Source organism: Protobothrops mucrosquamatus, unplaced genomic scaffold (genome assembly GCF_001527695.2).
Source record: "Protobothrops mucrosquamatus isolate PMUCROS unplaced genomic scaffold, P.Mucros_1.0 scaffold2696, whole genome shotgun sequence".
In the NCBI taxonomy this organism is placed as follows: domain Eukaryota; kingdom Metazoa; phylum Chordata; class Lepidosauria; order Squamata; family Viperidae; genus Protobothrops; species Protobothrops mucrosquamatus.
Genome location: NW_015388742.1, coordinates 29955 through 55217, shown reverse-complemented (window position 1 = coordinate 55217; position 25263 = coordinate 29955). Strand labels below are relative to the sequence as shown.

At 48.5% G+C, this 25263-nt stretch overlaps 1 protein-coding gene across 1 annotated transcript in view; it reads left to right on the top strand.

Annotated features, from left to right (window-relative positions):
* Positions 1–19988, top strand: part of SEC16A (SEC16 homolog A, endoplasmic reticulum export factor) — a 56554-nt gene extending 36566 nt beyond the window's left edge. Inside the window, exons 21-32 of the mRNA XM_015825580.1 lie at positions 1039–1089; positions 2188–2238; positions 2517–2678; positions 2937–3014; positions 6382–6438; positions 6830–6935; positions 9669–9806; positions 10772–10866; positions 11789–11863; positions 13410–13481; positions 18715–18777; positions 19168–19988. Coding sequence (XP_015681066.1) covers positions 1039–1089; positions 2188–2238; positions 2517–2678; positions 2937–3014; positions 6382–6438; positions 6830–6935; positions 9669–9806; positions 10772–10866; positions 11789–11863; positions 13410–13481; positions 18715–18777; positions 19168–19236 — 1017 coding nt within the window. The 3' untranslated portion in view covers positions 19237–19988. The remainder of the gene's footprint in view (positions 1–1038; positions 1090–2187; positions 2239–2516; positions 2679–2936; positions 3015–6381; positions 6439–6829; positions 6936–9668; positions 9807–10771; positions 10867–11788; positions 11864–13409; positions 13482–18714; positions 18778–19167) is intronic.
* The last annotated feature ends 5275 nt before the right edge of the window (positions 19989–25263 follow it).

The following is a 25263-nucleotide window of genomic DNA, read 5'->3' as shown; positions in this document are numbered from 1 at the left end:
AATAATAATAATAATAATAAAGTTGGAAGGGACCTTGGAGGTCATCTAGTCCAACCCCCTGCTCAGGCAGGAAACCCTATACCATTTCAGACAAATGGCTGTCCAGTCTCTTCTTAAAAACTTCCAGTGTTGGAGCATTCACCGCTTCTGGAGGCAGGTTGTTCCACTGGTTAATTGTTCTGACTGTCAGGAAGTTTCTTCTTAGTTCCAGGTTGCTTCTCTCCTTGATCAGTTTCCATCCGTTGCTTCTTGTCCTGCCTTCAGGTGCTTTGGAGAATAGCTTGACTCCCTCTTCTTTGGGGCAGCCCCTGAGATACTGGAACACTGCTATCATGTCCCTAATGTAAAAATGTTACAAGATTCTATTCTATTTTATTTCTATTCTATTCTTATTCTATTTCTATTCTATTCCTTATTCTATTTCTATTCTATTCCCTATTCTATTCTATTTCTATTTCTATTCTATTATTTCTACTATTCTATTCTATTCTATTTCTATTCTATTATTTCTATTCTATTCTATTAATTCTATTCTATTCCTTATTCTATTCTATTCTATTCTTATTCTATTCTTATTCTATTCTATTCCTTGCTCACAAGAAATGAAAGTCCAGAGGGTAGATGGGTTGATTTGAGGTTTCCTCCTTAAATCCAGAGTAAAAGAAAGCCCCTCCCCTCCCATAACTGGGGGTGCAATGAGCTGCGATGCCATCCCCCTTCATAGACTGTTAAACCACCACTCCATCCCCACCCCCCTGGCCCCTCGGAAGCTGGAACACCAAAGTGCCTTTTCCAAGAACGACTAGTAATCTATTAGTTTCCTTTGATAGGTAAGTTTGGAACTGTTTATTAGCTGAAGGGCTTTAGCATAGCAATAAGTGAGGAGGAACCCCATTCATTCATTCATTCATTCATCTGTCTATCAACCACGCATCTCACAGGCCCTCTGGTTTGTGAGCAACGAAGGCTTACGTCTTTGTCCTTCCTTCTTTCTCTTTTTGCACAACCACAGTGGTGGCTGACTCGCCCGTTTGGAAGGCAGTTCCGAAGTCCAGAGATGAAGACTTCTATGGGAAGATGGCAAACATGGTATTGGCCTGTTTCTCTCTCTCTCTCTTTATTAATGACTTTCATTTTGCGGCCACCTGGTATCTGAGGTCTTGTGGGAGGTTTCCAGGCCTGCCCTGCACGCTCTGGCTGAATTTGGGCAGGTTAGTTCCAGAATGCCAAAATTCCGAAAAGGTCCTAGGGCAGGGATAGGCAACCTTGGCTCTTTTATGACTCGTGGACTTCAACTCCCAGAATTCCTGAGCCAACCTGGCTCAGCTTGGAAACCTCTCCCTTTCCCCTCAGCCGTGCTGGCTCAGGAATTCTGGGAGTTGAAGTCCACCAGTCATAAAGCGGCCTAGGCCTATACCAGGGGTAGGCAACCTTGGCTCTTTTATGACTGGTGGACTTCAACTCCCAGAATTCCTGAGCCAGCCATGCTGAGGGGAAAGGGAGAGGTTTCCAAGCTGAATTGAAGTCCACCAGTCATAAAGCGGCCTAGCCCTATACCAGGGGTAGGCAACCTTGGCTCTTTTATGACTCGTGAACTTCAACTCCCAGAATTCCTGAGCCGGCATGGCTCAGCTTGGAAACCTCTCCCTTTCCCCTCAGCCTGGCTGGCTCAGGAATTCTGGGAGTTGAAGTCCACGAGTCATAAAAGAGCCAAGGTTGCCTACCTCTGGCCTAGCATGGCTGGCTCAGGAATTCTGGGAGTTGAAGTCCATGCGTCATAAAAGAGCCAAGGTTGCCTACCCCTGCCCTAGGGTGACCTTTCTCTGAGCACTTCAGAAGAGGGCCAGGGCCCTCTTGGTCAACCACCTCCTGCCTGCAAAGCTCTGCCAATGGGGGGGATGGCCTCGGACTCCCCACAGGCAGGGCCTCAGGCTGAAGGCAAGAGTGAACCAGGAGACGGGCTTCCTGGATCCCTTCAGTCTGGAGGCCAGAGACCAGGAGCAGAATAATCCGGTGAGTAAAGAGGATTCCGCATAATGAGTTCCCGGTTGTTTGTTTGCTTGCTTTTTTTTTTTCCTTTGCAACGTGACAAGCGCACCCCTGGGGTTTGAGCCAGGGGGGGGCTTTTGCTGTCCACCTCTGTTGTTCTTCGCTGCTTGTTCAGGTGCTGATTTTGTTTCTGCCCAGGGCCCAGGCCGACGATCCCGATCGACTTCCCAGTCTTCTTCGGCCCACATGGTATGCCCTGAAACTGACTTGCTGCCACTCAGTCATTTCTCCACTTATCTATCGTTCTCTCGCCATCACCACTTCTCATTTCCATTGCTCGTTAGCACTTCCTTCCTTCCTCCTTCCTTCCTTCCTTCCTTCCTTCCTTCCTTTCTCCTTCCTTCCTTCCTTCCTTCCTTCCTTTCTTCCTTCCATCCTTTCTCCTTCCTTCCTTCCTTCCTTCCTTCACTTTGCTGAAGACGTCCCTTCTTAAAGCCCAAACTGAACTCAGCTGTCTGTAACAACAGGGCCTGGGGCGGCGGTCTCGGACCACCTCGGAGTCCTCCGTGCATTCCATTGGCCGGGAGAGGCGGAATTCGGCCGCCACGCAGCCGTCTCCGCCCCCACCCTCCATCCCGGAGAGGAAGAAAAGCCCCAAAGAAGCGAAGAAGGAGCTGGCACCTCAAAAGGTGAGCCATAAACCTGAAAGCTAAACGGAAAGACCTGCCCCCCCCCCGCGGCTCCCCCATCCTGGGTGGGCTCCGATGCCTTTGCCAAGCTGGGTCAAACTTTCCGGAGGCCTCTCTCTCTCTCTCTCCTTCCCCCTACAAGCTTAGCACGTCCTCCTTCAAACTTAAAAATCAGAAATTGCTCTGGAATCTTGGGGGGGGGGGGGAAACAAATTGTATTTTAAAAAAAACAATGATTGCATATATTTTTTTCCCCAGAGCGGTGGCAACTGGCTTCGTTGGCTAATGGGGAAAGGCAAAAACGAAGCTCATCTGCCTGAGGATAAGAACAAGTCGGTAAGGAAGCCGTTCACCCTCTACTGGCACGCCTGGGCGTTATTTTCTCCCTTTTAATATTAAATTCACAAGTGTAGGGTTTGGCTACACCAGGGGTAGGCAACCTCGGCTCTTTTAGGACTCGTGGACTTCAACTCCCAGAAATCCTGAGCCAGCATGGAAACCTCTCCCTTTCCCCTCAGCATGGCTGACTCAGGAATTCTGGGAGTTGAAGTCCACGAGTCATAAAAGAGCCAAGGTTGCCTACCTCTAGCCTAGGCCTAGGGTGCTTTATGACTCGTGGACTTCAACTCCCAGAATTCCTGAGCCAGCACGGCTCAGCTTGGAAACCTCTCCCTGTCCCCTCAGCATGGCTGGCCCAGGAATTCTGGGAGTTGAAGTCCACGAGTCATAAAAGAGCCAAGGTTGCCTACCCCTGGGCTACACATTTTTATCTTTCACGTGTTTTTTTTTAATTTCAAATGGCACCCATTCCAATCTCAGAAAAACGCCTTTCACGATTGGCAGAGAAAGTTGGGAAAAACTCTTGGCACTATGGTTTCTATCAGGCAGACAGAAACGAATGAGACGAAACTGTTCCTAACGAGAACTAATATTGATTTTATTTCATTTATTTATTAAATTTGTACGCAGCCAATCTTATGGTCAAGCTACCCTGGGTGGCTTCCAGTACCAGAAATAACAAAATAAAACAATCACAGGATTAAAACATAGGTCGTTAAAAGTTAAAACGTTAAAATTAATATTACAGCGGATGAAAAAGAATCAATGCACGGAACAGAACCCATTAGCAACCACTTGTGTGTGAAGCTTATACAGAATGTAGGAAAAGTTTGTATCTTTAGAGAAATAATTTTTTCCTTAATTATTTAATAGATAAAAAAGATCATGGTGTCCTGGAAATTTAAATAAAAGAGGGATAATCAATTGGTGGCGAATGTCCCTGTACACCTGGCAGTACCAGTACCCACTTCACAGGGGCAGAATGGGGTTTCCCAGGGGTTTCCTTCCATCCCCCTTCCAGGACAGCTGTGGGGAGAGCATTAAATGGGGCTAAAGAGAAGGCGTTCCTTATGTGGGAACTGTCACATGATATAAATGTGAGGCTGGTTTAAGCACTAACGTTTAGTTCTTTGCGATTAGAGTATGAGAGAGAGCAGCAGTCTCAGTTCGATCTTCTATACCTAGTATAGTAATGTATATGCCTTAGCATTCATCTGGCTTGATCTGACTCTGAGGTTAAGAAAGCATCGCTGGAGAAACCATAGAGCAGTGTTTCTCAACCTTGACAATTTTAAGGCATGGGGACTTCAACTCCCAGAATTCCACAGCCAGCAATGCTGGCTGTGGAATTCTGGGAGTTGAAGTCCCCATACCTTAAAATTGTCAAGGTTGAGAAACACTGCCATAGAGGCTTCGTTTCCTTGGGATCCCTGCTTGCCAGGGAGAGTTGTAGTTGTCTGCCAATATTGATTGGTTCACCACTATTTGATGGGTCGCTATGATTTCTGGGGAAAAGGTTATGACATTAATAAAGTACGAGGGCAATTCAAAAATAAACCTCCGTTTGGTTATCAATGACAGACAATGGCAGATACACAACTTTTATTATACCCACTGCTAAACTACAACATTACATGACTTTTCGACATAATCGCCATTCAAATTGTGGCACGTGTCCTAACGTCTTACAAGGTTTGAAAGTCCTTAGTCATAGTTGCTCGGCGCCAAATCTGGGCTATGGGGGGAGAGTGATCAAAACAAAGCCAACACAGTGCTGGGCTGCATTAACAGAGGGACAGAATCAAGATGACGTGAAGTATTAATACCACTCTACAAAGCCTTGGTAAGGCCACACTTGGAATACTGCATCCAGTTTTGGTCACCGCGATGTAAAAAAGATGCTGAGACTCTAGAAAGAGTACAGAGAAGAGCAACTAAGATGATCAGGGGACTGGAGGCTAACGCATATAAGGAACGGCTGCTGGAATTGGGTATGTCTAGTTCAATGAAGAGAAGGACGAGGGGGGACAGGATAGTAGTGTTCCAGTATCTCAGGGGCTGCCCCAAAGAAGAGGGAGTCAAGCTAGTCTCCAAAGCGCCTGAAGGCAGGACAAGAAGCAACGGATGGAAACTAATCAAGGAGAGAAGCAACTTAGAACTGAGGAGAAACTTCCTGACTGTGAGAACAATTAACCAGTGGAACAACCTGCCTCCAGAAGCGGTGAATGCTCCAACACTGGAAATTTTTAAGAAGAGACTGGACAGCCATTTGTCTGAAATGGTATAGGGTTTCCTGCCTGAGCAGGGGGTTGGATTAGATGACCTCCAAGGTCCCTTCCAACTGTATTATTATTATTATTATTATTATTATTATTATTATTATTATTATTATTATTATTATTATTATTACTATTACTATTACTATTACTACTATTACTATTACTATTACATCCCAACAGAACTGCTTCAAAAGTTCTTGGGTGCGTCTAGCGGTGTGCGGGCGAGCATTATTGTGAACCAACAACACACCGGAAGTCAGCAGTGTCACCCGACGCTTGTTCTGTAGGGCTCATCTTGAGTTTTCGTAACGTTTCACAGTAGACGTCTGAATTGATAGTCGAACCAGGCTCCGTGGACTTCACCAGCAGTCCTCCTCTGGCATCTTCACATTTGGCGGGATTTTCTATGGCACCACTTCCGGTGTGGTTTTGGTTCACGATACAATACTCACCCGCACACCACTAGACGCACCCAAGAACTTTTGAAGCAGTTCCGTTGGGATGTTTTTGATCACACACACACACACACACACACATAGCCCAGATTTGGCACCGAGCGACGACTACTAAGGAATTTCAAACCTAGTAAGACTTTACAAGTGCCTCAATTTGAATGGCGATTGTGTTGAAAAGTAATGTAATGTTGTAGTTTTCAAATGGGTATAATAGAGGTTCTGTATGTGCCAATGTCTGTCATTGATAACCAAACGGAGGTTTATTTCCGAATTGCCCTCATAATAGATGAAAGGGCTTAAATCAGTACAGCAATAATCTTTGGTGTTCAATATAAAGTATAACTATCTAGGTTGTGGGTAGAGGTTAGACAAACAAGGAAGGGAAATTAGGGAATGTGTCCTTAGAAAGTTTCCCATAATATATTTACTTCTGCTTAGTAAGGGGTTTTTTTTTTTTTTTAAATTCTGTTATCTAAGGTAGACTGTTTTCCTTTATATTTGATTATTCTAGCAATATTAAATGTGTTTAAATGGAAAACAGACATACAGGTCTAGCTAGCTGAATCTGGCTCCTCTTGGAAAGAAGTGGGGGGCTCCTAACTTGCTTCCTTCTTCTTTATCCGTCTGCAGATTGTTTGGGATGAAAAGAAACAGCGGTGGATCAACCTGGACGAACCAGAAGAGGAAGTAATTGTTGTGGCCAGTTCAGAGATGAATGTCAACATATCAAATGGGAATTGAGATTGCATCACCACTGAGCATCATGCACATCATGCCCCAAGTCCCTTTTTGCTCTACACACACACAGACACACACAGACACACACACACAGAGCACATTGTCAAGGGATGAAAAAGCAGCTGCATTCCTGGGAGGGTCTTCTTCTTTCTTTTCTATTCTAGCCTGCTTTTTTTCTCCATCCCTTTGTCTCCCCTGCTTGAGGGGTTCTTGTGAAAGCCATTTAATGGTTTAAACACCAAACGTAAAGGAGGCCCAACAGAGAACTGTGTCGGGAAAGGGAAAGCTGTCAATTAAGAGATTTGGATTTTCAAGGACTTTTTTCCCCCCCTCTTTTTAGACCAAACCCCCTCCGCCTCCCCCCACCGGATTTCCTCAGGCAGTTGTTCCCCCTGGACTAGCAGGACCTCCCAACTCTTCCGTCAACATGTTCTCCAGGAGAGCAGGTACCTTGCGCAGTCAGAAGACCCATCCTGAATATCCTGAGAGGTGGGGGGAAGCCAGGGGTTGCCTGTGAATCAGTGGGTCCATTGTTTGTTCACTCCCTTCCTTGGGTGTGAGTGGCTGGTCCAGATGGCAGGCAACAAGGGAAGGCCGTCTTGGTTTGAGAGCATCTCAAGAGGTTGCAGGAGCTGGTGTGCTTTATGGCGAGGGTCCCTTGGAATAAATCAGTAAACACGCAACACAGCCTCACCTCTTGCTCAATCATTAGATCAGGGGTAGGCAACCTCAGCTCTTTTATGACTCGTGGACTTCAACTCCCAGAATTCCTGAGTCAGCTATGCTGACTCAGGGATTCTGGGAGTTGAAGTCCACGAGTCATAAAAGAGCCGAGGTTGCCTACTCCTGCATTAGATAGTAGCAGGCCAGCATTTGCAAAATGGCCAATAATGGGTTTGGCTTTTCATATGTATCCCATTAGCCCCCAAAGGGTAGGAACGCCTGCTCTGTGTTAAGTATTAAAACGAAATGGACGCACGCTGTAGGGGTGGTGGGTCAGTGGGAGAAAGTGGGATCCTGGCAGCGGATGTTCTGGAGCCGCCCGCTCGTTCCCACAGCTCCAGGTTAGCTTTGTGGATCTGACCGTAAGGTCTGCCCGGCCTTTGCTTTGGATGCCCTCCGGGTGGGTTGGAAGAGAGTGTCAGATCTGTCCCCGATGTAGACATTTAGGAAAGAAACACCCTTAGCTCCATCCTTCGAAGTGAAAAGTTCTTTTACTACAGTTAAGCGGCAAAAGCAGAGCCAGATCTGAGTATTCCCATGCAAAGGTGGCATTTTCCCCTTTCCCCAGTCCATCAGTGGCCAATGGTATTCGTCTTTGGAGTTTTGCACTCTGTTCCCAGGCCATGTGGCCTTGGCGCCCGGCTTATTCTGCTTTGAGCCGTGGTGGCGCACTGGTTAGAGTGCAGCTGTAAGGACCCACCTCAATCTTACATCTTAAGAAGACAGAACTCTTGGAATGTCTCTTCCAACAGGGATCTTTATTAAGAGAAGTTGATTGTAGGCATGCTAGACAGGATCTGGGGGATCCTCTCCCACCCTTCAGTGTTTTAAAGTGTTCCCAAGCAGCCCCCACCCCACAGTTCTTCCAGGCAATTCAATCCGTCAGTCTGCTCCGTTGGCACAATCACTCCTCCTCTTTTCCCAGGTCCCAGGCGTTGGATTTCCCCCCCACCCCTTTTTCCTCACTGCCCGCAAAGAGGAGTGAGATGAAAGGCGATGGCCACATTGTTATGGTTAGTTCTCATGGTCACTTTGTAGTTAATGAAGGAAGTGAGAGTCATAAACCCCCTGTAAGGACCCACCCCACTTTACATCTTAAGAAGACAGAACTCTTGGAATATCTCTTCCAACAGGCATCTTTATTAAGAGAAGATGGTTGCAGGCGTTCTAGACAGGATCTGAGGGATCAACCCCTACCATTCAAGGTTTTAAGTGTTCTCAAGCAGCCCCCACCCCACCGTCCTTCCAGCGATGATCCCAGGCGTTCCATTTCCACCCCTTTTTCCTCACTGCCGGCAGAAGGGAGACTTCAGAGAGAGAGTAGATGAAAGGCGATGGCCATATTGTTATGGTCAGTCCTCTTGATGAGAATCACATCCAGTCCTTTGTAGTTNGAAGCAGCGGCATTTAAGTCTAAGTGCTATTGCTATTGCTGTTGACACCTCTGGTTGCTGTCAGCTTGTCTCCCTCCCCCCTTTTGTCCAAATTCCTTCTCCCCTCCCTTTGCCATTTATGGCAGGATGTCAGTTAAGCGAAGAAGCTGGAGATGGCAGGCCTGACAGATAGGTTTCTTATGGGAGGATTCCTGATAGCTTGTGGGGTGGGGCCCCAACCAGCAAATGTGGAACCGCTGCATATTTTGGCTTCAGGGTCCAGGATTGCATTTCACCACCACCCCCTCCTCGCCAAGAAAAGCATGTGTAAGGACCCACCCCACTTTACATCTTAAGAAGACAGAACTCTTGGAATATCTCTTCCAACAGGCATCTTTATTAAGAGAAGATGGTTGCAGGCGTTCTAGACAGGATCTGAGGAGTTCTCTCCCATCCTTCCATGTTTTAAGTGTTCCCAAGCAGCCCCCACCCCATAGTTCTTCCGGCAACGATCACTCATCCTCTCTTTTCCCAGATTCCAGCCGTTGCCTTGTTCCCCCCCCCCTTTTCCCTCATTGCCGGCCAAAGGGAGACTTCAGAGAGCTGAGTAGATGAAAGGCGATGGCCACATTGTTATGGTCAGTCCTCTTGGTGAGATCCACATTCAGTCCCTTTGAAATTTTAATGAAGGAAGTGAGAGCCATAAAACCCTTTTGCTCATCCCCCTTCCCCTTCGTAGTATGACCGAATCCAGAGAGGGCAGAAATGGGTTTTTTTTCCATAGTAGATAACTAGAAATGAAATATAATTGGATTCTGACATCATCGTTGATCCTTTCCATGGGTGTGGACTTCCTATCCCAGAATTCCACAGCCAGCATGGCCATTGTTGAGAATTCTGGGAGTTGAAGTCCACCCTGGAAAGGGCCAAAGATGGGAAGTGGCCCAGCAGCCGGCAATGGGCCCTTGCCATCCCAACTGCAGCGGTCAGGAAATTGGGCCCTTGTTCCCTGACCTGCTTCCTCTCCCTCCTCCTCCTCCGTCTCTGGAATAACCCTTTTTTTCTCTGCTTGCCTCTTCACAGCGGGAAGTAAAGCTCGCTACGTGGACATTCTGAACCCCAGCAAAGCCAAGTCCCCCGTTGCTGCTCCAGCTCCAGCTGACCTATTTGCTCCCTTGGCCCCGATGCCCATCCCTGCCAACATGTTCGTACCCAACTCAGGTGAGTAAAGGCAGGTGAGAAGGCGGCAAGTAAGAGCCTGCCAGTCCACCTTCCTTCCTTCCTTCCTTCCTGGCTGCTGTTTTTTCTGCTTCCCTTTCCAAGGAGGGAAAGAAGAGGGAAGAAAGCCATTGGCTGGTTTTAGTTGAACAGTTTTTGCGAGGAAAATAGAAGATCGGAGAATTTAATGAGCTGGCACCGGTTTTAGACAGACTGACTGCCTCTTATGGAAGAGCTTAGATCAGTGATGGCGAACCTTTTAGAGACCGAGTCCCCAAACTGCAACCCAAAACCCACTTATGCATCGTCGGGTGCCGGGTGGGTGTGGCCCATTGGGTGGGTGTGACCTATTGGGTGGGCGTGGCTGCGGTGGTAACGGCAGACTGGGTGAGACTAAAAAGTTCAATCAATCAATTCCAACTTTGCAAGATCTTTTTTTTTTCCCGCGAGAAGTTGAAATTGACTGATTGAGCCTTTTTTTTTTTTCTTTTTTTTTTGCACACGGCGGTGGAGGCCTAAAGCGAAAAGGTTTTATAAAACCCAGCTGAAGCCGTAGCACTGGGGCGACAGCGCGTGTGCCCACAGAAAGGGCTCTGCGTGCCACCTGTGGCACCGGTGCCATAGGTTCGCCACCACGGGCTTAGATTATAAATGTTCTGTTTAGATTATTTGTGAAAATACTCCTCTTGAATTCTCAGTTTTCCGAAGAGTTACGCTTAAACAGCATGTCCTTTTTTGGCGAAACACTGCCTTAAAAAGCAATACATTCCACAACGTTGATGCCTTTAACTTGAGAACAAGTTTCCCTTAAAGCCAGCCAGAGATCACCACTATGGGAAAGAGTGCCCGTTTCCAACTGGGCTCCTTTTCCATGGAAAACCTTATGCAGGCACCCGGGACGGAAGGGACCGGGAGCTTGCTCCTTTTTAAAAAAAAACAAAACAAACCTGTGACCTCTTCATATACAGTTCCTGAAGAGCAGACGCTGCTGGAGGGCGGAGTTGCTGAAGATCAGGTGGCACCGGGGAACGACGCCAACCCTGAGTCGATTGGAGAAGTTCCAGTAAGTTGGAGTTGCAAATGTGTACTTTTAGAGACGTGAGACCCGGGCCTTTGCACGCAGGAGCTGGGCTTAAAAGACCCCACTCGGAAGCCTCAGGGGCTAAGAATCCAGATGCTGGATGTCAGTGTTGGCTGGGCAGCGGGTTGTGCCTGGGTGAGGGAAGAGAGAACAGCAAAAAGGGGTGAAAGATTAAGAAGAAACATATGCAGTAGTCCTTGACATATGACCGCAGGGGACCAGAATTCCCGCTGTAAGTCATAGAGGTCATAAAGTGAGTCACCACGTGAGTGAACCTAATGACGGGACCATTTTCACCACAGTTGTTAAACGAATCCAGTTTCACTAGTTCAGTGTTTCTCAACCTTGACAATTTTAAGGCATGTGGACTTCAACTCCCAGAATTCCACAGCCAGCAATACTGACTGTGGAATTCTGGGAGTTGAAGTCCACATGCCTTAAAATTGTCAAGGTTGAGAAACACTGCACTAGTTGATGTTTTTTTGGGCAGAAACTGGCTGGGAGGGCCACACATCACAATCACGTCACCCCAAGACGCTGCAACCGGTTGTAGAGGCGAGCCAGTTGCCAAATGCCTGAATGGCAATCCCGGGACTGTTGGGGGTGGGAGGATAGGGGTCAATGCAAGGACAGCTCGCGTATGGCTTTTTCCGAGACGTCGTAATCTTGAACCCTAGCTAAACAGCCATGAAAGAAAGCCTACCTGTGTTGAGTATTGCACTGGCCCTTCTCTGACCTCTCCAAGGATGGGGAACGTTAACAAAAAAACACGAGTGCTTTCAGTTTTTATAAAACGCCCATTCGACTGCTTGGCCGTCGATCGTTTAAATTGGATTCTCTTGGGCCGTTGCTCCGTTTCCACCATTCATGGCTTCCTTCCTTCCTCCTTCCTTTTGTCTTTCAGTACTTAAATTCTGCTGCGTTTCCACCTGGGCCTGACCTTCCTGCACCGAATCCGGGGGACGCCCAGTCTGGAGAGGTAGGTTAGCTACTCTGAGCCTTTGAGGCCCCTGCCAGATCCTTCTAGGCCAGGGGTAGGCCACCTTGGCTCTTTTATGACTCCGTGGACTTCAACTCCCAGAATTCCTGAGCCAGCCAGGCTGAGGGGAAAGGGAGAGGTTTCCAAGCTGAGCCGTGCTGGCTCAGGAATTCTGGGAGTTGAAGTCCACGAGTCATACAAGAGCCAAGGTTGCCCACCTCTGGCCTAGGCCTAGGCCACTTCATGACTCGTGGACTTCAACTCCCAGAATTCCTGAGCCAGCCAGGCTGAGGGGAAAGGGAGAGGTTTCCAAGCTGAGCCATGCTGGCTCCGGAATTCTGGGAGTTGAAGTCCACGAGTCATGAAGGGGCCTAGGCCTAGGCCAGAGATAGGCAACCTTGGCTCTTTTATGACTTGTGGACTTCAACTCCCAGAATTCCTGAGCCAGCCATGCTGTGGGGAAAGGGAGAGGTTTCCATGCTGAGCCGTGCTGGCTCAGGAATTCTGGGAGTTGAAGTCCACCAGTTATAAAAGAGCCAAGGTCGCCTACCCCTGTTCTAGGCCCACCTTTGCAACAAAAAAACAGCAGGGAACAAGCTCAGGAGCTGAAAGGTCGTTGGAAGCAGGAAGAGCAGAACCGGAAGGAGGTAAACCGTACAGGAAGGTTTGGTCTGGCAATCTCTATCTGGGAGCCGAAGACCTACAGTAGTTGCCTCTCCTTAAAGAGGTTTGCCCTGCTGAGGAACTTTTGTTCCTCTGTTGAACGTTATTTGTGCATGAGTTTGACTTAACGTTGAGTGCCACGAAAATGCTAGGCTATTAAAATCCAACCCCAGGCCTTGAGTTGCATCTGAGATGTTTGTAACCCAGAAAGGGTCTTTTAAAAAAACAAAAAAAAAAAAACAAAGCTAACTTGCATTTAGCAATATGTATCATTTAACCCAGGGGTAGGCAACCTTGGCTCTTTGATGACTTGTGGACTTCAACTCCCAGAATTCCTGAGCCAGCTATGCTGAGGAGAAAAGGAGGGGTTTCCAAACTGAGCCATGCTGGCTGAGGAATTCTGGGAGTTGAAGTCCACCAGTCATGAGGAGGCCATAGTTCCCTCATGCTGACTCAGGAATTCTGGGAGTTGAAGTCCACGAGTCATGAGGGGGCCATAGTTCCCCCATGCTGGCTCAGGAATTCTGGGAGTTGAAGTCCATGAGTCATAAAAGAGCCAAGGTTCCCCACCCCTGGCCTAGTCCATTGTTTCTCCACCTCAGCAACTTTAAGACGTGTGGACTCCAACTCCCAGAATTCCAGAGCCAGCCATGCTGAGGGGAAAGGGAGAGGTTTCCAAGCTGAGCCGTGCTGGCTCAGGAATTCTGGGAGTTGAAGTCCACCAGTCATAAAAGAGCCGAGGTTGCCTACCCTTGGCCCTGGGCCCCTCCCCCTGCCCCTCCCCCTTTGATATGAACAAGAGTATAGCTGAGAGTTGCAGGCGGCTGGCATGGTGACTTTGATTCCTTTTTTTTGTGTGTTGTGTGTCTTTGCTGTTTTGTAGCTTTCGCGCTCTAGTTCAATGAGTTCATTATCCCGTGAAGTCAGCCAGCATTTAAATCAGGTACCTTGGCTGGCCCTCCTCTTCTCTTTTCTTTTTCCCCCCCCCCCCCCCCCCCCAAAATCATATCTTGTTCCAGTTCCGCCATCTCCAACTTGCATTTTATCAAACTAACACCTCGCCCTAAAGATGGAAGCCTTCCGGCCTTCAAAGCAGGGAACTGGAGTAGATTCACACAGCCATGCCTACCTCTTTGTGAGCCAGTCCTCCTGGGCTGGGGAAATATGATTGCTTTTCCACAATGTAGGGTTCAGAGTCCAAGCCAAAAAGAAAAAGAAAAGGGTCAAGAGTTGGGGTCTTGTCCAGCCAGCCTGGAATGGGATAGCAACCGAAAAACAGTAGAAAAAGCAAAAGTGCTAAACCAGGGTGTGTTTCAGTGTAAATCCAGCCATTGCCTTTATGTGTTGTGTAAATAGGGCCATTGGATTAAGCCAGAATATAGTTTATATAGTAGGAATCTGGTTTAAGCGTGCTGTGAGTGAACCCGTGAGCAAGTTTTAATGCCACTAGGCCAGGGGTGAGAAATTGGGCTTAGGAGGCACAGGAGGCAGGGTCAGTGACCTGTGATACCTCTGGAGCAGGGTTAGGCCACCTTGGCTCTTTTGTGACTCATGGACTTCAACTCCCAGAATTCCTGAGCCAGCCATGCTGAGGGGAAAGGGAGAGCTTTCCAAGCTGAGCCATGCTGGCTCAGGAATTCTGGGAGTTGAAGTCCACGAGTCATAAAAGAGCCAAGGTTGCCTACCCCTGCTCTGGAGGGGTCTAGCTGAAGTGCTCACTTACAAAATAGGGGCCTTAAGCCCGCAAAAGCTGTTCTCTGACTTCTTAACTCCCACTCCAAGACAAGAAAGCTTTTGCCCCTGCTCACTCAAGGAGGGGGTTGTTTCCCAACTGAAAGCCGCCCACTCCAGCATAATTAACCTATGGAGAGGGTTAAATCTTGAGGCTAAGAAGTCTTTCGGTTCCAAATAGCATAGTCACATTATTAATTCCCCTAAAATGCTTGCCTCTTTGAGCCAGAATGGATCTTAACCTCTGCCTAACCACAGACTTTGACGGATAGTTATCAACAAATCAAAGGAACACCCGTGGGATCACCACTATCAGGACTCAAGCAGAAATTGTCATGCAACATCTGGAATCAATAGCACTCCCATACGTGCAACCCCAAATATGGATCAGGTGTATAGACCACACCTTTTAATAAAAAGGGACCAGTTAGAGAACACCCACAAAGCCATCAACAACATCTGCAAAAGAATCCCATTCACAAGAGGTAGGGTGAAAATAATAACACGCTACCCTCCCTGGATATTCTTATCAGCACAGACTAGGATGGCAAACTAGAAACACAAGTGTACCGAACCACACACACACACACACACATCAACCAAGTGTTCCACTACCAAAGTAATAACACAACCTCCCACAAGAGAAGCTGTGTAAGAACTCTATTTAGATGAGCACAAACACACAGCAGCAATGTTGAACAGGAGACAGATCATCTATACAACATCTTTCAACAAAATGGATATCCATGCAACTTCATCACATTCATAAAAAGAGCCGTGGTGGCTCAGTAAACAGTCAAGCCGAAGAACCTCTAAGACCGTCCCCACCAACACGGACAGGACAAGCCACTAGAACAGGGGTAGGCAATCTGGGCTCTTTTATGACTCGTGGACTTCAACTCCCAGAATTCCTGAGCCAGCCATTCTGATGGGAAAGGGAGAGGTTTCCAAGCTGAGCCATGCTGGCTCAGGAATTCTGGGAGTTGAAGTCCACGAGTCATAAAAGAGCCAAGGTTGCCTACCCCTGCACTAGAACATAAACTGAGAGTAAACCCTGCTCCCTTCTAGCACTGATGAGGTAACCTACCATGTTTTCCTGAAAATAAGGCATGGTTTTGTTTTGTTTTTTGCCTCCAAAAGAGGCACCAAGTCTTATTTTTGGGGTAGGCCTTATCTCATCTCCGGCACTGACAGCCCCACCCAGCCGGTCCACTTCTTCTGGGGCCGAAATTCTGCAGCTGCATTCAGGCCTGCGTCTTGCAGTCAGGCCTTTCCAGAAGGCCTAAGCAGCTGAGTACCAAGCTATGGATTCAGTCCATGGCTTGGTGCTCGGTTGCAGAGATCTTGCAGAACCGAGCTACGGATTGAACCCATAGCTCGGTTCTCGGCTGCAGAGGCCTTCCGGAAAGCCCCATGACTGAGAAATGCAGGCCTGGCTGCAGAAGAGGCCTCAGAAGAAGAAGTGGGCCAGCGAGGAGAGGCCTGGTTGCAAGGCAAATGGGTGCGGGGTGGGTGGGGCAGTTACACACACACACACACACACACACACACACACTGCCCTACCTTGAATTTTAGGTATGTGCCTCGCCCAAAACTAGAGCTTATTTTTGGGGTAGGGCTTATATTAGGCCCACCCCCCAAAAATCACGCTAGGGCTTATTGTTGGTGTAGGCCAGAGGTAGGCCACCTTGGCTCTTTTATGACTCGTGGACTTCAACTCCCAGAATTCCTGAGCCAACCATGCTGAGGGGAAAGGGAAATGTTTCCAAACTGAGCCATGCTGGCTCAGGAATTCTGGGAGTTGAAGTCCACCAGTCATAAAAGAGCCAAGGTTGCCTTACCCCTGGTGTAGGCCTTACTTTCGGGGAAACACGGTTTGGGTGATGAAACATCTGCAAGAAAACCAAGCTCAGAGAGCACCCCTCATTTCAACCCTGAGTTACGCTAATTTATCAGTGCTATTGTGATGCAGCACATACAGGGCTAGGATTCACGGGGAGCGCTTTGGGGAAAAATTGAAGGGGTTGTTTTGGAAGTGTGAAGCCTGCTGTGCAATTTTGTAAAATCAGCGCTGGCAAGAAACAGCAATTCTGTCAGCAGGGAGTTTGGGGAAGACCACCAAAAAGGACCTAAGGGGCCACTTATGCCTTACAGGTTACCCGTTCGATAGTCATCTATCATACTAGATATCCTATGACATGACACGATGGCTGTCTTCCAGCACTTGAGCGGCTGTCACAAGGAAGAGGGGATTGACTCATTCTCCAAAGCACCAGAGGGCATCATTAAAGAGGGATCCAAGCTAGAAGTAATAACCTGTCAGTGAGAACGATCACTCAGCTTGCCCCCCAGAGTTGTGGGGGCTCCATTGCTGGAGGTTTTCAAGAACAGATTGGACAATCATTTGTCTAGAACAGGGGTCTTTAAACTTGGCCCTTTGATGACTTGTGGACTTCAACTCCCAGAATTCCTCAGCCAGCGTGCCTGGCTGAGGAATTCTGGGAGTTGAGGTCCACAAGTCATCAAAGGGCCAAGTTTGAAGACCCCTGGTCTAGAATGTCTAGGTCCCTTTCAGCCCTAGGATTCTATCCCAACTGCTTCATTGCATGAATGAGTAAAATCCACAGAACAGAAAACTAGCAAACTGTGTGTCTAAACAAGCCTAAAAGACCCAAGAGCAGAGAGCCCTCATTTTTGCTGGAAAATGCTCAGTGAACATTTTCTGCTCCCTTTTGAAATCCCAAAAAAACAAAACAAAACAAAAAGAATGTTTTGCTGAACGGGAAGCGTGCCTTTTCCATGTTTTGCAACATTCTTCTCCCTCACCTCAGACTCGCATGCAGGCAGAAGTCCTCTTGGTTGGGGGACACCCTTCATGCTGTGAGAAAATGCTCAACATTTCACAACTGCTGTTCACAGCTGCTGTTCAGAGGCCAATCAAAATGCCTTGGTGCTCAGCTGGATTTATGAGAGTTATGAATCTAAATGGATGGAAGCTCCACGAAGCCCTTGGGCAGAAGCCTCACAGCAGGTCCTGTTCTAGAACAGACTTTCTCAGCCTTGGCAACGCATGGACTAATCCCCAAAAGGGTCTATCTCAGGGCTTTTCAACCAGTGGTACATTAGCACTTGGCACATTAGCACTTGGCAAGGTGGCACATTAGCCACTTGTGGCACATTAGCACTTGGCAAGGTGGCACATTAGCCACTTGTGGCACATTAGCACTTGGCAAGGTGGTACGCGGCCATCCTAGAAAACTGGTAGCGGGGGAGGGGAATGAGCTGAACCGGTGGCAGCACCGCACAAGCCTGAGCCAGAGATGGCTGGAGCTGCAGGGCTGTCAGGGCTCAGCGGAAGCGCCAGGATCAGTGCCGCTTTCCAGGTGATCGGTGCTTCTTCAGGGCTGTCAGGGCTCAGCGGAAGCGCCAGGATCAGCGCCAGGCTCCAGCTGGAGCTCAGCGCTGATCCTGGAGCTTCTGCTGAGCCCAGAAGAAGCGCTGATCAGCTGGAATGTTGCAGCCTCTCCAGGGTCTTGTGATTTACACTCAGATGCTTGGCAACTGATTCATATTTATGACAGTCACAGTGTCCCAGGGTCATGTGAAGTGACCAAAACCTGCTGCAACCACCCCCGGCAGACGAGGGGAATAAAAACCAAACACCACCCCACTTCACCCCCGCTGCCAATCCTCAACAGAAATGCTCACAACAATGAAAACCTCGGACAGGAGGAAGAGCGCCGCCGGGTGGGCAGGCAGGTGTCTTGCTCGGCTGTGGCGTGGGGGGCACTTTTTTCAGTGCCATTGTAACTTCGAACAGTCACTAAGCGAACTGTTGTAAGTCGAGGACTACCTGTACTTTATCACTTTTTTCCTTTTTTTGGGGGGGGTCATCAAGTTTTTGACCCCTTGCTAGGCGACTGGTGGTCCTCGGATGTTGCCATACCCTAAAAGTGGTGCAATGGAGGAAAAGGTTGAAAAGCCCTGGTCTATGTGTCTTAAAGTTGCCAAGGCCTGAAAAAGCCTCTCTCTCCCAGGTCCTGTCAGAAGTGCTTCAATCTTTGTACACGTCCATCTTTGGGCCTCCCTTCGGAGCAGCGAGGGGAGGGGATGCACCCCAACCAGCTGGGCATCCTTCGAGCACTCAGCACAGCTAACCTTTCCGCTGCTCCCCTTGCATGTTTAGAATGCTGCCCCCCTTTTTACCCCAAGTGAGCCTTTTCAGGCCCCCGTGCATGTGCCTTTGTTCTGTGACAGCCTGCACTGCTGCTCCCGTTGGTAACACAGAAGCTTCCCTGCGAGTTGGGGGCAGGTGGGTTTTCCTTCGTGTTTTGGCATTTGTGTGTAATACTCTGCTGCAGTATTGTGGGATCCCTGTCTGTCAAGCATACAAGGCAGGCTTGTCTGACTTTCTCCGGCATCTCAGTAATAGAAAACTGTCTCCTTGCTTTGTTTAGGCATCTTCTGGAGAACCCCCAAGTGGTGCTGTCCAGCTCTACAATCCATCTCAGTTTGCCCAGGTACAATATTCTTCGTCCTCTCAATAGGTCCCCTCCAGTGTGAGTACTGCAACACTAGCCTTGTGTGGACCCCTCCCCATACATATCCCACTCCCTGTAATGCTCCAAGATTTGCTCCAACTTGTATTTCATTCCTTTGGGTGGGTTCAGGGTTCAGGGTCCAAAAATTTTGCTTCCACCGTGGATTTGCTAGGAATAGTTCTCTTGTGAGCTTTGGGGATTGGAATTTGATTTGAAACAGAATTCGGAAGACCTTTGCATTGCGTTAAATACAACCTAAAAGGAGGATTTCAAACAATAAGAAGTTGTGTTTGCAGGGTTCTTTTTGTTTCAAGCTGTGCGGTTTTACCAAATTGATTGAAAAAAAAATAATGTCTTTTGTCTTTTCAGTCTGCCGCAGCTCCGGCTAGCTCACGACCTGGCAGATTTGGGCAGAGAAAATACCCCACCTTAAAATAGCATCCATTCGGTCTCTCAGCTTGGGCCATCGCACAAGAGTCCCCAAAGATGCCCTGGGGTGCCAGCGCCGTTTCTCAAATTGAGAATCAATCTGGGTTGCTCCCCCACGGAGACTGTGGCCGACACGTTGATTACCAAATGCTCCTTTACGTAAAAACTGGCTGAGATGGTCAAACCTCAGAGGGACCGGAGTGATCAACCCACCGGAATGCAGTTGAGGCTGCCTCAACCCGAAGGCCTGGGGATCCCTCTTTCCTCCCTGGTTTTGCTGACACTTGGCTGCTCCATCTATGACAAGACTTCTCCCGTGACACCTTTTCACCTGACAGTTTGTGGCCTTACAGGGACTGGGGCACAGTTTTTATGCACATAAACCCCCCACTTGGGTTTATTGCTCCTCTGGCACATTGGCAGAATTGGTGGGGATTTCCTTTTCCTATCGACCTTCCCTCACTCCCAATCTTTTGGGGAGGGGACTGTAGCTGATCCAAATAAGCAGACAAATGTACATTGAATAGGGGGACAGAAAAACGAAAACTGTGACTTGTAATCTAAGATTTAGTTGGAAGTGGATTTTCTTTAGTGTATATGTAGTTGGCGTCTTAGGCTCCTTGTCAAACGAACTGTAGAGTCAGAAGCAGACGCTCTTTGTATAGCGTTTCGCATCGTTCTCCTTCTGATAATTCCTCTTGAAGTGCAATATGGCTCCTTCCCGAAACTCAGATCCCTCAAAATAACACCACAACAGCTCAAAAGGGCTTAGCGTTTTATTTTTTAAATGTAGTGTGGAAGCTTTCGTTCTTCCGTCTCAGACTTTCCCCATTTCCCGCTGGCCGAGCTCATAAATACCTGGTCGCCCCCTTTTTTTTAACTAATTAAATTAGCAAGCCCCTCTAACAAGAGACATGAAATAGGTCTCAAGTGGGGTTGCAGGAAATCTTCAGAGCTGTCACAGGTTGTGCTAACATCCATGTAAGCCTTGAACGAGAAGGAACTAATCGTTGGTGCAGTAAAGCCAGCCCAGAAGACCCAATACGGAAGGTATTTTTTTTTAATGTTGATGCTCAACTCTGTGGTTTAATTCTACAATCTGGGTTCTGGAGAACCTTGAACACATTTCCAAGGATTGTTGTGGGCGAAGAGTTGTAGAAAAGGCAGAACTTGTCTCAACAACTTGCTGGCTTCTCTTCCAGTCATCTGGTTTTATCCCTTTAGACCTCTGTCTCTCTCGAGTTTCTCTCTGTCGGTGAGCACCAAGTGTTTTTCACTTCCAGCTTTCCCCCCACCCAGAGAGCCACTCTCTGCCCTAAATATTAGAAACGACACTGTACATTCTTAAATAAAATATTTTGCGCATCTGGAGCACTTTTCACACTTAACTCAGCCTAGGTTTATTGGGGTCCCCAACTTGATGCAGAAGCCGTTCTAAGAGTCTGCAAGATTCTGGCACTGGACCCTCCCCTCAGTTTGGAGAAAACCTTCTGAGGGGGTAGTTCATTGGGAGGATCGAGGCTGAATGGGTGGTCCCAAAGAGCACAACAGATCTGTATAAAACATTTAAGTTCCATTAAGTCATCATCAGCTCATGGTGACCACACAGACTTCCTCCAAGAGGGTCTGTCCCCCACCTGGCCCTTCAGTCTTCCAAGCATGTCCCCATCTCCCCTGCAGTGGGGTCCATCCCCTTCGCAGCTGGTCGTCCTCTTGCCCCTTTCCCAGCTTCTCCAGAGCTGGGTTTTCATCATGTGGTTTTCATAATAATAATAATAATAATAATAATAAAGTTGGAAGGGACCTTGGAGGTCATCGAGTCCAACCCCCTGCTCAGGCAGGAAACCCTATACCATTTCAGACAAATGGCTGTCCAGTCTCTTCTTAAAAAACTTCCAGTGTTGGAGCATTCACCGCTTCTAGAGGCAGGTAGTTCCACTGGTTAATTGTTCTAACTGTCAGGAAGTTTCTCCTTAGTTCTAGATTGCTTCTCTCCTTGATGAGTTTCCATCCGTTACTTCTTGTCCTGCCTTCAGGGCTTTGGAGAATAGCTTGACTCCCTCTTCTTTGGGGCAGCCCCTGAGATATTGGAATGCTGCTATCATGTCCCCCCTCGTCCTTCTCTTCATTAAACTAGACCAGGGGTAGGCAACCTCGGCTCTTTTATGACTCATGGACTATGCTGACTCAGGAATTCTGGGAGTTGAAGTCCATGAGTCATAAAAGAGCCGAGGTTGCCTACCCCTGAACTAGACATACCCAATTCCAGCAACCGGTCCTTGCCTCGAGAGAGACCTCTGAATTGAGGTGTTCGGTGATCTGTCCGTTTGTTTTGGCCCCCCACGGCCTCCTGGGGACTCTTCTCCGGTCCCAGAATTCAGAAGCATCGGTGCTCTTCATCTCCTGCTTCCTGGCAAATACGAGAAACAGAAGTTGGAGTCACGATGTATAAAAGCAGCAGGTGGTCAGTCCGGAGCAAAGCCCTCCATAGGGTGGTGATGAAGAAGAAGAAATGCCCAGTACTGTAATACAGGTAGTCCTCGACTTACAACACTTCATTTAGTGACCAAAGTTGTGACGGCACTGAAAAAAAAGGGACGTGACTGTTTTTTCATTTACAAACTTTTGCAGCATCCCCATGATCGTGTGATCGAAATTCAGATGCCTGGCAAAGGATTCATACATTAAATTTCACATCCACCCCACTTCCTCAGACCAGAATTCTAAGCAGAAAAAAAAAATAAGTTAAAACGAGCAGCCCCCCTCTCTTTTTCTCTCTCTCTCGCTCACGCTTGGAGGCCAGGTTGTAAGGTTCTCCTCTTAAACCTCACAAACTTCTCTGGGCTACTCAGGAATTTTTAAAAGCCAAAGAAACTCCTGAGCCGAGGTTTCAGCAAGAAAGCAACTTTTATTTTGATCAAAACAGAGTCGGGTGTCCTACTCCCTTTTCGTGGCTGCTTAAAGGGATGAAGGCACACACAGGAGAGCTTGCTCCCCACGTTTTATACTTTTTTGAGAACAAAGAGATTCAATTCTCTGTACCAGGAGCAAAGAAGTACAGGAAAACAAATTCCAAGGTGCTGACTCCTACACCTCAATCCAGGCTACCTCAACTTCTTCCCCCTCCCTATTTCCTGGACCATGAGTCTCACCTTGCTCCTTTCATGTAAGGCTAAGCAATCTCCTGTATATAGAGCAGGGGTAGGCAACCTTGGCTCTTTTATGACTCGTGGACTTCAACTCGTGGACTTCAACTCAGCCGCCCTGAGTCCTACGACGAGAAGGGCGGGATATAAATCCAAATAATAATAATAATAATAACTCCCAGAATATGCTGGCTCAGGAATTCTGGGAGTTGAAGTCCACGAGTCATAAAAGAGCCAAGGCTGCCTACCCGACATAGAACATGAGACATTTGCTTTTATGTAAATAATTTCCCAATATAAGACACCTACAAAGGTAGCACATAAACAAAGATATATATATAAAATGATTACAAAGTATCACTGCTAATATCAAGCTTGAGCATAAAATCATAACCTGCCTCCAGAAGCGGTGAATGCACCAACACTGGAGGTTTTTAAGAAGAGACTGGACAGCCGTTTGTCCGAAATGGTATAGGGTTTCCTGCCTGAGCAAGGGGTTGGACTAGATGGCCTCCAAGGTCCCTTCCGACTTTATCATTATTATTATTATTAAAATCCCTTCCATACTTACGACGGTCAGGGTCCCAAGGTCACGTGACCCCCCCCTTTTGCGACCTCCTGACAAGCAGCCAATGGGGAAGCCAGATTCAACCCAACTACCGGGTTACTAACTTATCAACTGCAGCGATTCCCTGAATAAACGTGGCAAGGAAGGTCGTAAAACGGGGCAAAACCCACCTAGCGACTATTTTCCCTTAACCACACAAATTTTGGACTCAATGTAAAGATCCAGAAAAATCCAGGATGTCCGACCCCAAGGAAAACAGCCTTCCCCCCCCCCACCAGTCCCCAGGGGGCTGGACTAGAAGACCTCCAAGGTCCCTTCCGGCTCTATTCTGATTCAGACAAGGCGGGTGGGCGGAGCCAATCAGGCGGGTGGGCGGCGCCTGAAGCGCCTCCTTCCTCCTGCCCCGCCCATCCGGGTTGGGCCTCCTCCCCGCCTTAGAAGAGGCGGCGGGAAGTGAAGAGCCGCCCTCCGCTGGTCTCCGCGGCAACGCGTGGAGGGGGGCGGGGCCAGGGGAGCGCACGCGCGCACGTGCGCGGCGGCCGTTGGAGGGGGCGGGGCCGGGGCCGGGGCCGCGGCCTCGAGAGCGGGCGGGTGGGCGGTGCGCGAGATTCGGCCGGGGCGGCGTTGGCTGCCCCACAACGGCCCTGCCAGGTAGGCCGCCCGCTTCCGAGGGCCGGAGGAGCGGGCGCGGCCTCTCCACCGTCGGCGGTTCTATTCTTCGCGCTATTTGCCTCAGCTTTTCTCCTTTCGTTGTTCGTTTCCCTCGCGTTTCTTTCGTTTGCGTTCCCTTTTTTCCTTTGGCTCGACTGGAGTTCGGCGTCGGTTGTGTGGTGATGTTACACGTGTCGCGGCCGCCCACGCCGGAGGATTCGGACGCCCCTCCGCCAAAACCAGGTAATTTAACTCGAAAGCGGCCGGCCAGGCTCCCTTCCGTGTCTGCCTAGGCCAGTGTTTCTCAACCTTGACCATTTTAAGGCCTGTGGACTTCAACTCCCAGAATTCCGGAATTCTGGGAGTTGAAGTCCACATGCCTTAAAATGGTCAAGGTTGAGAAACACTGGCCTAGGACGATGACTGGATCCTGACTCCTGAGGGGGGGGTTGTGGGAGGGCTTGGGGGCTCCGGTGCCGGGGGAGAAGCCCCCCCAAAAGGGACCCCTGGAGGGGAGGAGGGCCTGGAGTTGGGGACCCCCTTCTTGCCCCTCCCTTCCCAGGCTTTGCGCACTGCGGGGGGAGGAGGGGGGGCTCTTGTAACACTCCCCCCCCCGGCTTGCCCCTCCCCCCTTTCTGTTCCTGCCCGTTTAACTGCCTGCTGGTGAAGGGGGCGGAGTCCAGGGCTGCCCCCCCTCCCCCCTCCATCCATCTCCTGGGTTTGCAATTCACTTCCTAGCTTCTCTCCCCCCCCCCGTTTTCCCCTCCCCCCCCAGCAGCCTTTGAAAGGATCCTGGAAAGAGGAGCACAGGTAGTCCTCGGCATACGGCCACCATGGACCCCCAAAGTTTCTGTTGTTAAGCGAGACATTTGTTAAGGTTACGACTCGCTGCAGATATTAAGTGAGTAACACGGCTGTGCAGTGAATCCAGCTTCCCCCACTTGATTCTGCTTGTCAGAAGGTCGCAAAAGGGGATCACCTGACCCTGGGACGCAGCAGCGGTCCTAAGTATGAACCAGCATCTGAATTTTGATCACCTGATCATGGGGGAGGCTGCAAAGGCTGTAAGTGTGAGAAATGGTCATAAGTCACTTTTTGCAATGCCGTTGTAACTTTGAGCGGTCGCTAAATGAACTGTTGTAAGTCGAGGACTACCTGTACTAAGTGAGCCATTTGTTCAGTGAGTTTTCCCATATTTTACCTTTCTTGCCACAGTTGTTCAGCGAAATCATTGCAGTCATTAAGTTAGTAACGTGGTTGTTAAGTGAATTTTGACTTCCTCGTTGACTTTGCTGGTCAGATGGTTACAAAAAGTAGTCATATGACCCCAGGACACTGTAAGATAAGATAACCTTTAGTTATAACCGTCTGTCATAAGTATGAGTCAGTTGCCAATTATCTGAATCTTGGTCACATGACCATGGGGATGCTGAAAGGGTCATAAATGTGAAAAAATGATCATGACTCACTTTTTTCAGTGCCATTGTAACTTCAAACGGTCACTAAGCGAACTGTTGTAAGTCGAGGACTACCTGTATGGTGACTGGGCTTGATTGGGGTCTAATCCTACTCTTCCTCCTGAAACTGCTGAGGACAAATTGCAACAATGCGGAAGTATTTGTTGTTGCTGAGGTGGTTCCTATGTCTTGGAGACACAATTTATCCTTTTCC